The following is a 15,110-nucleotide window of genomic DNA, read 5'->3' on the forward strand; positions in this document are numbered from 1 at the left end:
CTTGGTCAAAAATGAGAAAATAACTCAGTGGTTGGACTCCTACTTATCAAGCCGGTATCAGTGTATACGTTCAGATAGGTGACTCTGCCTCTCACTTGTCATCAGTTGTTTCTGGAGTCCCTCAGGGCTCCGTCTTAGGTCCGTTGCTTTTCATTATCTATTTAAACGATTTACAGTTCGACTGTCTGGTGCGTTTCCGTTTCTTTGCCGATGACTGCGTTGTTTATCTCCCTATTGAATCGGTAAATGACCAGAAAGTTCTCAACAAATACTTAACAGCTGTTAGTAATTGGTGTGCCGATTGGAACATGAGCCTCAACACAACAAAGTGCCGCCAAATGACAATAACGCACAAAAAGTTTCCATTTCAATATGCTTATCAAATTAACAATGTTGAATTAGAGGTTGTTAACGAGTACAAATATTTGGGTGTAACCATGACATCAAACCTCACCTGGAAGAAACACATACAAAATATTACATCATCAGCACTGCGCAGACTTTGGCTTCTAAGACACCGACTTCAGCAATGTACAAGCAGAACGAAGACCGTTGCGTACACTACGCTGGTCCGCCCCTTGCTCGAATATGCAGACGTTGTTTGGGACCCACACACAAAGACGGATTCAGCGATGCTCGAACGGGTACAAAAGAAAGCGCTGCGATTTATTCACAACGCATACAGCAGGCGAGTATCCGTGACAGAACTGCGCAAGCGTTCTGACCTACCAACACTAGAGTCCCGCCGTAAATTACATCGACTTAAAACATTACACAGTATAGTCTATGGTTATTCAAAGCTTGACTTCAATACTTATCTCGAATTCAACATGTCACGCCCCACCCGGAACAAGCACAACAAAACAATCCTAATGCCTTTCACGAGAACAAACGCTCACCGTCTATCCTTTTTCCCGAGAACGATAGCAGAATGGAACACTTTGCCACGCGACGTTACTAACTTAACTAATCAAAATGCTTTTTCAACGGCTATTCAAAATTGTGTATGATTGGAAGTGCTGGTCTTGTTCCCCTGTCCTATTGAACTAACGTATTTCACGTGTTATCTTGCTACCATGCCACAACGTACACTGCTTTTTTTTTCTTTTTTTTACTTACTTACTGCATTATTGCTTCCCTGTGTACCGCGGACCGTGTTACTGGTCGCGTGTAAACTTTGTGTTTGTAAACTTTGCGTGTAAACTTTGTGCACTGTACCACTCCTGCCCTGGCTGCCAAAGGGTGGCTGGCAGTATTGAATAAACAAACAAACAAACAAACAAACAAACTCAGTTGTTACTTCGCCGAGTCAGAAAAGCGCGCGCTTTTCGCAAACGGTGACTGCAATCATTGCAGTGACCCTTGTGCGCCCAGTTGCTACAACAAAATAGTTCCAGGTAAAGCCCGAGGCCAGCCAAGACGTACGATCCGTCCCTCCTCCCCGCTGCGTGATGTGGCGATGGGCGCGCGCTCAATGCGCCATCTTTCTGGTAATGCTAAATACACAATAATACCCCCCCCCCCTCCCGCTGCCGGAGCACCCGTCAGCAGTGGTAAGTGGTAGATATAAAATCTTCCCATTTCAATGGTGAAGGACGTGCTATAAATTGCATACGAGCACGTTACCGGTTAAGACGTTTTTAGAAGATAGATTCTCGGATTCGAACTGTTTGATCTGTCGAAAGCCGGAGACAATAGATCACGTTCTTTTGCATTGTTGGGAAGGATTCTACTTCTGGGATGTTTTACAGAGAACTCTAAAAAGAGCAACTTCCCTTATATTCACTGGGTATCAGGTTTTTAGCAGTAGAAAAAGAGGAATGACCACCTTTTGATCTTATGATGCTGCTTAGCCTCCATCGTCTGTGGCAGGCTAGAATGGCCGGTTACTACTGTGAACCTGACAGACATCCGGCGCGCGTGCTTTTCCGCGAAAGCATTGCTCAATACAATAATATACTCAAACAACTTCTTGAATGGCTATCCAAGGTTGAACCAGTGATGAGCCTAAAGGAATTGTAGCCCGGTAACCACTAATGGTTCTGCGACTGTCTTGTCATCAATTCTGTTGTGTACACTATCCTACATAGTGACCTATATGACGTTTGTACGACGTACGAAACCAGTAACAAAGAAAAGAAAAGCTTCTCGGTGTCTATGTGGTTAACGCCTCTAACTCAGGATTAAGAGGACCGAAGATCGTTACCGCGCGCCGACGTCGTTTTCTGAATTTTTTTTAATCTTGCATTTTCACGTATATAGATACGTATACATATACGATGAGTGACGGCGACGCTGACGCCGGTGGCAAACATCAGCCGAGAATGTCTCTATAGTTGCTATTGCAATAAACGAATTAATTGTTATTCTTTAGTGTCCCTTTAAAAGAGCACTGACATCCAATGCCCTGATGCCAAGATTTTCGTGTCAGCGAGTACCTATAGACCCTGTAGCCACGATTCGCGAACTAAACCACAGCTGAAGGATGAATCACTATAACACTTTTATTGATTTATATCACTGGTATCTATCACGATTCAAAACGGATTGCAATCCCACCCTTTTTTTAGCACTGGTCGCACAAGTAGTGGTGCTACCTCGCGATCACATAAAAATCCCGCCACAGCTGACCACTTCTCCACAGAAAAGGGTGACGTCAGGCTCAGTTGCTCCTCGAAAATTTCGTCTGCTGGCGGACACATTTAGTCATGCCTTGTCACCTGCATTGCCGTCGTCGCCATACATATAGTGTCGACTCAGGTTGAATACGATATTCTGATGCTTTGCATTCCCGTGATTCGCGACTTCGCGAATTCTTTTTGCTTCGATCGACCTTTCACAGAACAGCGATTGCAAATGGACGTCGTTCAAAGCAGCACTATGCTAGCCACCTTAGCAGCACTGAAGAAGTGCCGAGGATGCATGCTTCAGCCCTGTTCGCTCGTGTGTCTCAGCTATATTTGTGTGTTTTGGCGTGCACAGCATTCTGGTATACGCTGAATGGCCAATGGAATATCGCTATCGGGAATGAGCATCATTGGAGAAATAGAATACCTACCCTGCTTGCCATGTTCTTCACGCCTCCAGATGGCCCCACTTACCAAGCCTCTCCCGGTTGCGGAGGCAGTAACACGGTTATCCACAGACACATAGTCTACGGAAGAACTATACAAAATTCAGCGATACCTGCGTGTTGCTTGGTAGCGATGATATCTGACTATTCGCTTTTCCACTTTGGTAGCTTTTGGTCGTGCTGGCGTGTACACACATACGTGATATGAAAAGACACCCTCATTGCGCTTTTCCGTGCTTTGAACGAGACTACTGCAACTCCCCTGCAACTAACAATGATACCCCAACATGCTGACCGACAAGCACACGTTTAATCATGCTGTTTGCTTTCGCCGTCCGTTTGAACGTGCTTTTTGAATTGATAATTTCACGCAGCCATTCAAAACAGTGCGATGAAGATCAGACGTGATGAGCGAGTGCGTGTCCAGGCTTCGGCGCCAGTCGGCGCCTCGATAGAACACTCAAATCATACAGTTCATCGCTATTAGCGCATCGTTACTCGGGATGGTATTAGTGGAATGCACGGAGGAAGGAAAAAGGTAAGGAGAGGGCATGCCCAGCCGGCGCAGGGCGTAAAAAGTGTGGCGGAAATGACATCATGGCGGCCATATTCAGACGGCACAATGGCGGCGTTGCTATGGTTACGTGTTGAGCAGTGGAGCTGGTCTAGCAGTGAGCGGCCGCGGCTGGCGGCGGAATGTGTGCCTCCCCAGGTCTCGTTCTGAGCTGTGGCAGACAATATCTGTGCTCTGCGCCGCGTTATTGGTTACGCAGTGTTCTCCTGGCTGTTACATTACTCTTAGCAACGTTTACAAATCCTTTTGTCCATCACGGGGTTTCAACAGTGCGTAGAACAAGTGCATATCCATGTGTCGTGCGGCGGATGACGCGGATGAAGCAGTTAGTGTTCAGCGAAATTGCGTTGGGCACCATGACGAAGCTGAATGACGACGAACGCCTTGCAGGTCAGTGACGGTTGAGCAGTGCTCCTGCTTGTGACAACGGACGACGCTGTTGAGCCCAGCAAGACGCCGTGAGGACCATGTGCACATACGTAGTTTCGTGTTGTGTGTGTACAGTAACAACTTGCATGTGCGTATTAAAAGACCTTTTCTGTTCCGCTTGGTACACTCTCCACCAGCACTGCATGTAATCTCAACGTAAGAGCAACCACGTTCAACTGTCACTAGCACCGTGCTCAGTCACCACGGTCGCAGAATGCTGACGCCGGTGATTTTCACGCGGAACACGGACACAGTGGCAGGACGCTGCGTCGGCCGCGTGGTGGAATGCAACCGTAGAAGGCGCACGACCGATCGTGTTGTCTGTACAGTTGCTGAATTAATGACGTGAAAGCACTCGCCGTTGTCAGTGCATCTAGCGCGCGTTCTCTCGTAGTTGCTTCGTTGTCGGCGAGCTGTTATTCCCTGTTATTACTCGGACGAAGCGATTTCGTTGAAGCTGTCCCGCTGGCTCTGAGTGATGAGCTCAGTTCCATTAGTTTCGGATCGTCACGACACACGCGCTGCGCAGCCCACGTGCTTTCCGAGCCGGAGAGGGAGTCGCGCCTTCTGCTTTGCATTCATATGTAAACAAGAGAGGAGAATTTGCCTACTCAATATGGCCGACTTCCGGCTTCATCGCGGCTTCACAACGAGTGACGTCAGGGCCTCTCCTTACCTTTTCCTTCCTCCGTGGTGGAATGTATCACACCGAAGACGTAATACTAGTGTCGATGTCGCAGGGCCCGCCAAGTTCCATTAAACACTAGTGCTCTGTTTGCCACCGAAATAAAATATCTTCCACGTGACGGATTTCATTCAAATTTGGCCAACCCGACCTACGCACACCGAGCAATCGCCAGAAGGGAATACTCGATTATGAAGTTTGATGTCAGTGCTCCTTTAAGCCAGTGTTTCAAAACAAACAAATCGTACATGGATAGATGAATGGACGGATGAAATTTATTAGGTCCTTCGTAACCGTCGTTTTTACGGTACGGGCCAAAATGCACAAATATTCAGTCCTTACACACAATTGTCCTAGAAACGTACGTGATGATGTGCGACTTGTGATAGAGCACTTTCTATGAGGATTTGGACTTGTTGTACTGGCTAGCATAATAATTTATAACCTGTTATTGTATTACTACATATTTATAATAAAGCGCCAAATAAGCCACATAGTTAAACTTATTCAGCCAAATTAGGCAAGTGCTTTCTTGAGCATGCATGAGGGCTAATCAATACGACGTAAAAGCATCTACTAATGATCCGTTGGTATTATTTGAGTCCTAAGACACCATATTAAAGCTACATGCATGCAGATTTATATTCTAGGAGGCTACGCGCGTGTGGGTCGGACGAGGAAGACGAAGGGTTGTATCCGCTTGGTCACTATACAACGTCCCCCCCCCCCCCCTTTTTTTTTTTCGTTGTAAGCAATAGTGCAGTTATCGTCCATATGAGACTATATGTTCTCTTGGCCAATCCCCTAGAGTGGGTACGAGCCATGGATTAGAGGATACAAACAAACAAACAAAGCTTGGTCACTGGCCAACCGGTCACGCCGCTATTGCTTGTTTGTAAGATATCTCATTCACAGCCTCGTCTTTGCGGCATGTCTTTTCTTCCGTAACAATATCATTTAACGGGGTATAACTAAAGAGATCGTTCCGCGAAATTCCGCCATCAGCACCTGCGTCATTGGTTGTGAGCGAAAAATCATCTTGTCTCCGAAACTCGCGGATAAAATAGAGAAAAATCCAAACAAAAATAATAAAAATTTTATAGTCGATTTCGGGATTGAAGCCAGACTTGCTGCGTGGGAAGCATATCTTCTATCGCATAGCCAAGGCATTTGTTGCAAGTGCTGTGCAATAAACTCTACATGAATTCCATGTAGTCAAAGGAGTCTCCTTAAAGGGACACTAAAATATATGCCAGAGTGAAAGCTCTTCCGCACTCGTTCGTGGGTCAAGCGCCGTCTCTCCTATTCCTCGCCCTAACCGAGGGAACGAGCGCAACGAACCATCTCCCGGCTCACTTGCAAAGTTGCGCTTGTTGACTCGAAAATAGGATCGCATTATTGTTAGAGTAAGCTTCTTTTATTCTTTGTAAAATGCGTAAAGTCTTGCGCAAGCGATTAAACAGTCTATAAACTCTATAAAGGGCTAACACATACTCCCACGTGTAAATGCACAGTGATACCCATTAAACTATGTGAGAGGACGACGCTCACCGCCGTAGCTCAGTCAGTGGTGAACCATCGGGCGCGTTATTCGAATGTCGCAGGCGCGGTTCCTTCCTGCGGCAATATACCTTTTCGTGCACTTTGCATGCTTCACGCTTATATCCTACTTATTACGAATAAGATTTTCTATACTCTTGATGGCTTGATTTTCATCAGATTGAATATTTCATAAACGTAATTAATGATAATTTTATTTTCACTAACAAATCAGGACATGTTCTCGCCAGTTCTCAGCTCTATTAAAGTATTACTCAACACACAGGCAAATACGTTACCCAAGAAAAAAATTGTGGGTAGGTCCGCATAATGGTTGGAAGACCCAGGAAGCAGCGGATGTTGTGGCATTTTCTTCCTCCTTTCCCTCCTCCACACCCCGACTTTTCAACCTTTGACTATACTACTCTACACATGGCTGTTCTTGCATTACTTTTTCTTTCTCTTTTTTATTGTCACTTCCATTTCGTGCCTTTTTGTTTGCAATTTTCTATTTGTTTCGTTCTTTCTCCCCTGTGTTTCTCTATCTATCTTTCTCCTTCTTTTTTTTCTGTCGCTCTCCCTACTAGTTCTCTTGCCCATCAACGTTATCGCCTCCCGTTCCGGTGAAATGGGCGCGCGTCATCTGAGAGCAAAGTAGAAGATGAAGAGGACGAACAAGCAGCTTACCGGTTTATGATGATGATGACAGGATGGTGGTTCTGCCAGCCTGCGTCACAAAATGATTAACAGTTGCACTGTGAAAAAAAAAAAAGAAATCTGTGTGGCCTATTTATATATAGCTTACGATATTGGAGCGATCTTCGTCAAGTGCTTCTCTTTTGATATATTTGTTTTGATTGCCATTATTTTCGTACAGGAAATTTTCACAGAACTTGAAAGAGCGCGTTTAATAAAGAAGAAGAAGAAGTAGAGAAAGAAGACATTGCTCTCTGCGCGAGAATGGATCTAGGGCCCTTGCACGCGCCCTGTTTCTGACACGTATCACAACAGCAGTCAGACACCCTGTTCTCACTCCGCCGTTTCGCTGGATTCTACAGGCACCGACACCCTGAAGGCCCACGTAAGCCGATCGAGGCGCGATGCAGCGTGCAGTCGGCGATGCTGATAACCTCCAACGGTGACAAGCGACGACCCAACAACGTCTCAGATGTTCGACCATCAAGTTGCCGCCTGCGCGAGTATACCGTTCACCGTGTCGGCAGCCGTTGCAGTCTGTGCCTGTTCCTCTATTACCTCTTCCTGATCTTGCAGCACTACTGTCCATGCTCGGTCATTGTCAGGTGCAGCACGACACGTCGGGCTTGTCCAGCGCGATCAACGGCTGCTTCGTTCTCAGGCAGCACTACATGTGGCACGAGTTCGGGCCCGTCTCTCTTCTTCTTGGAGCTCCGATTGGGCAGTCTGTTTGAAGCTGATGGTCCTCATGTGTCTGAACGGACAGATGATTTTCGAACCGTCCAACATGAAACGCAAGCACTCGTTCAGGAAGGTTTTCTGGCTACACCGGGCGCTCGTCCAGAAGTACACCTGCCCAGGGACCTCATCGACGTACTCCGCTCTTCGTTAGCCGTGCTCAACGCAGTGCACATCGTCAGCGTGTTCTCGAATACGAGTTTGGGCGTGTTTCTGAAGCTGCAGCGCGTACACCCACCAGCCACCGCCTGCACGAGTATGCCACGCACCCTGCCGGCATCTGTCGCGGCCTGTACATCTCGTTCAACTGGACTTTACCACTGGGCACGTATTTCAAAGCCGCGCCTAGCTGTGTCGTGAATTCCTCTGTGAGATTGCCAGGGGGTCTATGACCACTAGAACGCGCGAAGCACGCTCAATGGGCACATGCTTCTTGAAGAGCTGTTCGATTCGAAGGACCACTTCGTGTTCATCATTGAGCACCGTGTACTTAGCAGCACGTCCACTTCATATGAGGCGTCTACGTTATCGTTTACGAGGCAATGATGCACCGCGCCCCAAGGCTTGCGTCTGATTCACGTCCACGAGTTGTTCGCGAGGACGAAATCCTGTAACGCTCTTAACAATTGTTTAATCGAGTAGCGTTATAAACAATGGCATCATCCTGCAGTTTACAGGATGCGGATGAGCCTTATAAACTGACCTGCTGTGAATAGAAAATAACGGTATTTATGGTAATAAAATATATAATGGTTGCGTACCAAATTTGTTCTTTCTTAGATATGCATTTCGGCTTCCCGTGGGAGTCGACTTAACGTGGGAGTAATATCCACCGCTTCCAGTAACTTATCTAAGGTCTGCCAATATCCACAATAATATGGGGTGTTCTAGAAAATACTCTGTAATCTGAAGGACAACTGCTAACAAAATGTAATTTTTTTTTTTCGTATCAGCGGTTTGAGAACTTTGTATATACGGTATATTCTGCCCAAAACTGGGTAAATGTACCAGCCACGTATAGAAATACATTTCTCGGGTTCTCGCAAGAAAATGTTACGCAATTCCACGCAATGTGTTTCACTTGGGGAGAGCAGAAAAAAAAAAGAATCCGTACGTACAACAAAAGCTTAACTTACAGTTGGTCCAGCATTGACTTTGGCACGATGCACAATGGTTCTCGCCAGATTGAGAAGGCCACGTATGATTTGTGCGCTTAGTAGGTAACTAATACATGATCGTTAGTTAGACGTCATAGAATTATATAAACACTTTCTTTTTTCTACTTCAAAAACCTCCTGTCCCTGTTAAACAAACACCAAAGATCAAAATAATTTGTAGCGGTATTAGTAAAGTACAATTTCAGAATCCCGTAACCATGCATTACAGTGACAGGACGCTTAGTAAGTGAAAAAACGCGCGCTAGGGAAATGCGGGAGTCGGCGTCACCTTGAGATTATCGCGCCAATCACCATGGCGTTAGAATTTTCAAAGTTGTCTACTGGCTCTTACGTAGCTTACCTTAGATAAAAATAATGTACATTGTCATGTACGGGGGCCATATACTTAGCATAAAAACTTTGCTGCCATATTTTTGATATTCAATACCACTATGCACTAAATATTTGTCATTCAACACTTTTAAAAAAGAAGATTATCTCATTTTGCAATCATAGGTAATGTGTATTTATATATTGGTATTTTGTTACACTCACAGCTTCTTAATGTAAGAGGTATTTTTACATTTATTGCTTATGTAGATTTGAGTTATTGATGCCTGGAGATTTGAGTTTTTGATGCCTGGTTATTGATGCCAATTATTGATGCCTGGAGCATCAATAATTGAAGTCCCTTGTGTCCAAGATTCTGTTGCCGTTTTTTTTCATAGCCATGTATTGTTACTGAACATCGTTTTATTGCCATTTTTATTGGAATTTATATTATAAGTTTATATTTATTATAATTTATATTATAAGGTGGGTTTGACTTTGATTTCACCTCTGATGACAGACAGTACTGAGGTGTAACAGTGCTTGCAGATTATCTAACAGACCAGACTTTGCTTTTTTTAGGTTAAGTGAAGGCGAAACATCCAGCACTACAAACTGTATTTGCGATTTTTTTTATTCAAAGTAAATATGAAGTCTCCATGGGAGCAGGTTTGCTCTGGCAATTCATGGATTCATTTTACATTTTCAAATGTTAGCAAAGGTTATGTTGCACAACAGTTTCTGGTCAAGCAGAATGAGAAATTATGTGTACTAAACGCCTTCAGAAAAAGTCCACAAAGGCGGATGCTGTCCTTATTGCAGTACTTGTCCACACTGAGCCGAACAGCAGAACGCGGCAGCATCCCAGCTTCAGTCACTGATCCACATTGCTTCAGGGGCCAGCCTAGAAGTAAAGAGGATAAAACAAAATGGTTTTAAATTTTGAGTTCAGCAACCTGCTGTTTAGCAACATTTATAGTTCTTTTTTAGGACAGTTGCATGCGAAGAAGTCTGCACATTTAGGTGTGTCCAGATCACAGAGCAAGTCACAGAGATGGCATAGCATCGAGTATGAAACCGACAGCTGCACAAGTGGCTAAATCAAAGACTGAACGCAAGGAATGGAAGCAGAGAGACGTTTGCATTGTTAAAAAAATTATGTGACATAATCCCATATTTAGTCTACTAGACTGCTTTACCATTCGAGCTGAATACACATGAATCACAATCACCCTTTTCGATGGTATTTGTTTTCTAACCACACACACAGAGCAGCACGTGTGTTCCTTCGGAAGAAGTTGGGGCCCTGTAGTTCTGCTTTGGGGACAGAGCGCATACACCACGCGTCCCGTCTCTTTCAGAGCTTGGCCGGCCTCTGAGAGAGAAGACCTGAATTGAAAAAAGAAATGCGGGCCTTCCACTTTTCTTCTCCTACTTTTTTTTTAGGTCACAGCATAAGAAATGAGACAACGCTTGGAGCGCTGACAAGTTGCTGAAGGGCTACCATGCAAGATCATAAGATGCACAGGCATTGAGCAGCTTTTCCTCTGCCATGTTCCTAGAGGCGTCCCGCGGCCGAGAATTTCATGCATACTTATAAGTGGCAATGTTTCCCGACGCATTGCCAGTTTTGTCTTTTGGAAAAATTCACTCTGATCTGTGCAACTCATGTGTCAATCCGTGAGTTTCTTTTAGCTGACGAATAAAAGTGGTTCAGGTGAACGGCTGCTGTATCAGTCGTTGTTGATAGTTTACGGGTAGATATACACCTTTTGTGTTTCTTTTTGTTCGTTTGTTCATATCACAAGAGCATGACAAACATTGCTATTTCTTTCCATTAGAGAGCACTGCAACAAGGACTGCAAGAAGTGTGTACAGCGTGATGGACGTGGTCTCGCCGTGCTGAAAGAAAGTCTGGTAAGATGCATGCTTTATTGCTAAAGTCCTACGCAAGTTTTTTCACGTAACATTAGGTCGTAAATGAGCTGTAAACAACGACTGAAAAATATCTGCCTGGCTCGCCTTGAAGGTAAGATGTGTTGTCCTTAATTTATTTGTTGTACTGTCTGTTTTCCAGCGACATATGAGGAAACTGTGTGCTCTGGTGCTTCAAGCACGTTTCAGAATATCAACACACTGACATAATTATTGTAAGTGCGCAGTTTTTTTCTGATTTGTGTACATACCCATAAAATTATTTTGCCCAATTGTGCGTGCAGTCGCATATGCGACTGTGCGACTAGTCATGTAAATAGTCTGCCTTTCTCTAAGTATTAATCACTATGTTTGTTCTTTTCAGCTTTTCCCAGCAGTAGAAGGATACAAGCCTCACATCTTGGTAGTAAAACGTCGCACACCGAATACGCATTGACGGCCAAGAGCACAAAAATTGATCGAAAGAGAGAACTGATCTAGCAGGAATAAAAGTTTCTAGCAAGCTACAGAAACACGTTACAGAAATACGACGCAGTTCCTTTCCGTATGCGCATACAATAGTCGCGCATGAGCACTTGTCAGCCAGTTACGTGTTGCTGCCTTTCTGTAACGTGTTTCCGTAGCTTGCTAAAGAACTCTAATACCACTCCATCGACTGTATAGTTGGGTTGCACAAAGCCTGCTGCAAATCGTTCCATGCGAACAATGAGGCATAAAGACATGCATTTATACAACTGCGAAATAAACATATAAAGCGAAAGCCTGCTGCAAATTGTTTTATGCGAACAATGTGGCATGAAGACATGCATTTATACAACTGCAAAATAAACATATAAAGTGAGAAAACTTACGCTCGTCTTTTTTTTATTGCGTGTTACATACTTACATGCTAACAAGTGCAGACTTTAGAGGCCTTTAATTTCATCTTACATGTGCATTGAGCCAATGTCACTTTAAGGTCTGTGCATAAAAGCGTCTCAAGACAAGCACAACAGCTTCAGAAAGCCCTCGATGTTCTTCAGAGCTACACTCGGAATGCAGGATTAGACATGTCCGCCCAAAAATAAAGCTATGTTCAGGTAGCTAACATAGCAGGACGGAGAAAAATCAAGAAGTGCCCCTTTACATTTACACTAGGTGCAGTGACCATTCCTGAGGCTTCGGAGGTCCGCATACTAGGTCTTGATATTCACCAGCCCGGCAGTGGAGTACACTGGCTTCGCAAAGTCAGACAGAGTTCCACAAAAACACTTCATCTGATTTGCCGCATTGCATCGAAAGCAGCAGGAGCTCGTACACATGTAACTCGACAGCTCGCCCGCACAGTTCTGTAGCCAAAACTTTTATACCAGTATACCAGGCACAATTTCAACAGTTAACTTTGAACCAGTTGGCACAGTTGGAGACTATTAACCGTGATGCTATGCGCACAATAACAGCGTTACCTCGCATCACTCCCATACCAACTTTACAGGAGCACGCCCAGCTTAACACAATTGCAGAGCTGATTTCCCAAAAAGAGAAAGCTCGTGAAATCAAAAGGCAACTAGCGCCAGTTGTTGCTGCATTGCATGCTCACTTTCAATGTGGCTCTCGCATTGACAACCAGCCCGAGTCTATGCCTCCCTGGGAATTCGCCACTATCACATCTAATAAAACAACAAAGTTACGGCGTTCCGATACATCATCTACAATTGACGAACACTCCATCATTAAGGCCCCCATGCGCTAATACCTGCAAACTATATACAGATGCTTCTATCCTACAAGACGAAAGAAGAACATCATTTCTGAGTACTACGCATAATTTGGCAGTGGCCACCAGCGTTATCCATCTACGGAAGCCACTCCTCTTGTGATGGAACTTCAAGCCATCCACGACGCAATCCAGGATGCTACCTCTAAGCTGCGCACAATCAAGCAGACTGACATATACACTGATTCCTTAGGAGCTATTAAGGAGCTCAAGAAAGTACACAAGGCGATGGAGATCTGCGAGGCAATTCATAAGCTGAACCATAATATGGCTACTTGCGTAAAAGTACATTGGATTCAAGGCCATGCTGCAAACCCACACAACATTGCTGCTGACCAGCAGGCGCACTGCCCTGCAGACATAGACCTTCTAGCCATTCTCTTTCCACCTCAGCCTCTAAACTTACTCCATACCTGTAAAAATGTGCTCCAGCAGGATACACATGCCCTTATTCCACCGCGTGTCTGCTCTCTTTCACCTCGCCTTACTAGGGCGGAGGAAGTTGTGCTTAGGAGGCTTCGGGCAGGGGTGGCCCTTACACCGGCCGTTATATCATCATGGAACTGGTCACATTTAGGAGTTGATGATACGTGTCTGTAGTGTCCCACTCCAGCAATGCAAGCAGATACATACCACCTTTTATGGACATGTAAAGGGTTGCAGCCAGAACGCTCCCATCACCTCGCTCAAGTTGGCCTTCACTACAGCGACACAGCCAGTTACAAACGCTGGATACATGAAAACAAGATTCCACAAGACACTACTTCACTTCATACAGAACACCGGCCTAACAGGACACATTTAACAAAAATATTATGCCTTAAAGGCAAGTCTTTGTCACAATAAAAAAAATGTGCACAAAATAAAAAAAAAAGCAGAGCAAGGAACATTGGCAGCCGACCTACAGCCATTGGTAAATCGATGCTTATGCAAGGTCGGGCCATGGTCAAGCCGCGTGTGGCTCGCACTCTGGCTCGTCGGCCAACGCGGTCGGGCCTACGTTGTGTTCCGACGTCGGCCGGCGTAAAGCCAATGTCAATCCCCAAGACCGACCTTACGTTGGTTGCCAAGGTCGGGCCAAGCACTTCGCAGTCAGTCACAGACCTCTCGCCCACCTCTTGCCAAGGACCAATTGTTGCTTGGGTCATAGCTAAGCAAGCACAACTTATCGACAACAAACTTTTCCAAGTGTGCAAGTATACCAATTCATTAAGTTTGATTCAAAGTAGCTAGTGAAAATGAAAACAGAACTTAGGTGTTATAGCACAGGCTCTCTTTTACAAGTAATAATATATTTTGCATAATTTTACGGGCCATAGCCACAATATGATTATAAGGCATGCCTTTGTGGAGGGCTTCACATTATTTATTTTCCCTGCGTGGGGTTCTTCAACATGTGCTGGGATTGCATAGTATGCCGCTTGCTAGACTTGTGCCTCCACTGAAATGCGACCATCGTAGACAGTATCGAACTAATGTGGGTGTTATGTGTCAGCAGCCAAGCACTCTAATGACTGTATGATGGCAGCCTCTTTTACAACTAAAGTAGACACGACCCAATATAATATCCACGTACAAGAGTGAATGTGGGTATTGCTGCGCATAGATGTTGAACTCTACGTAGAGGAATATAGAGCAAACTATGTGCATAATACAGACAATCAACAAATTCTGACCAAACATCTTTCTTGTGACAATGCTGTTTCAGCTTTCATCTAACGCGAAAACTAAATACGAATCTATATACAGTAGACTTGTGATTATTTAAACTCTGATAACTCATACTTTCGGTTAATTCAAGCTAAATTTATACTTTTGCTTGACCCGCTATTGTATTTAAACACCACTAAGTTCAAAACTCCATCATTCGGTTAATTCGTACTTTTTGCATGTCCACACCGAAAAATATGTGCGGCTTTCCCACAACTAATCGAAAAGTTGCGTGCTTGTACAATCATAACAGTTAATTTGAAAAATAAACACAACCTTTCTTGACAGCACTGTGGAAGCTACAGAACAGAAATGCATTCTGCTACTCATAAATTTCTAATTTCTTAGCCTACAGAAATGCTGCTTTATTTATTACAAGACTTAAACATTGCAGCTGTGGGATGTCATTGGAAAAATACAGTTACTGGTCACTTTGTGTTCCTTTTCTTTGCATTTCTTAGACAGCACTATACCTTTTCAAAGCACAT

The 15,110-nt window shown here is 44.5% G+C and overlaps 1 protein-coding gene across 3 annotated transcripts in view; it reads right to left on the reverse strand.

The window, feature by feature from the left end:
- Positions 1-9,837: 9,837 nt before the first annotated feature.
- The window catches only part of LOC142775835 (uncharacterized), a 66,537-nt gene continuing 61,264 nt past the window's right edge, over positions 9,838-15,110 (reverse strand). For all 3 annotated transcript variants that reach the window (XM_075878045.1, XM_075878047.1, XM_075878046.1), the window contains one exon: positions 9,838-10,125. In XM_075878045.1, coding sequence (XP_075734160.1) covers positions 9,944-10,125 — 182 coding nt within the window. In that variant the 3' untranslated portion in view covers positions 9,838-9,943. The remainder of the gene's footprint in view (positions 10,126-15,110) is intronic.

The sequence above is a fragment of the Rhipicephalus microplus genome, chromosome X (assembly GCF_043290135.1).
Source record: "Rhipicephalus microplus isolate Deutch F79 chromosome X, USDA_Rmic, whole genome shotgun sequence".
NCBI lineage: Eukaryota > Metazoa > Arthropoda > Arachnida > Ixodida > Ixodidae > Rhipicephalus > Rhipicephalus microplus.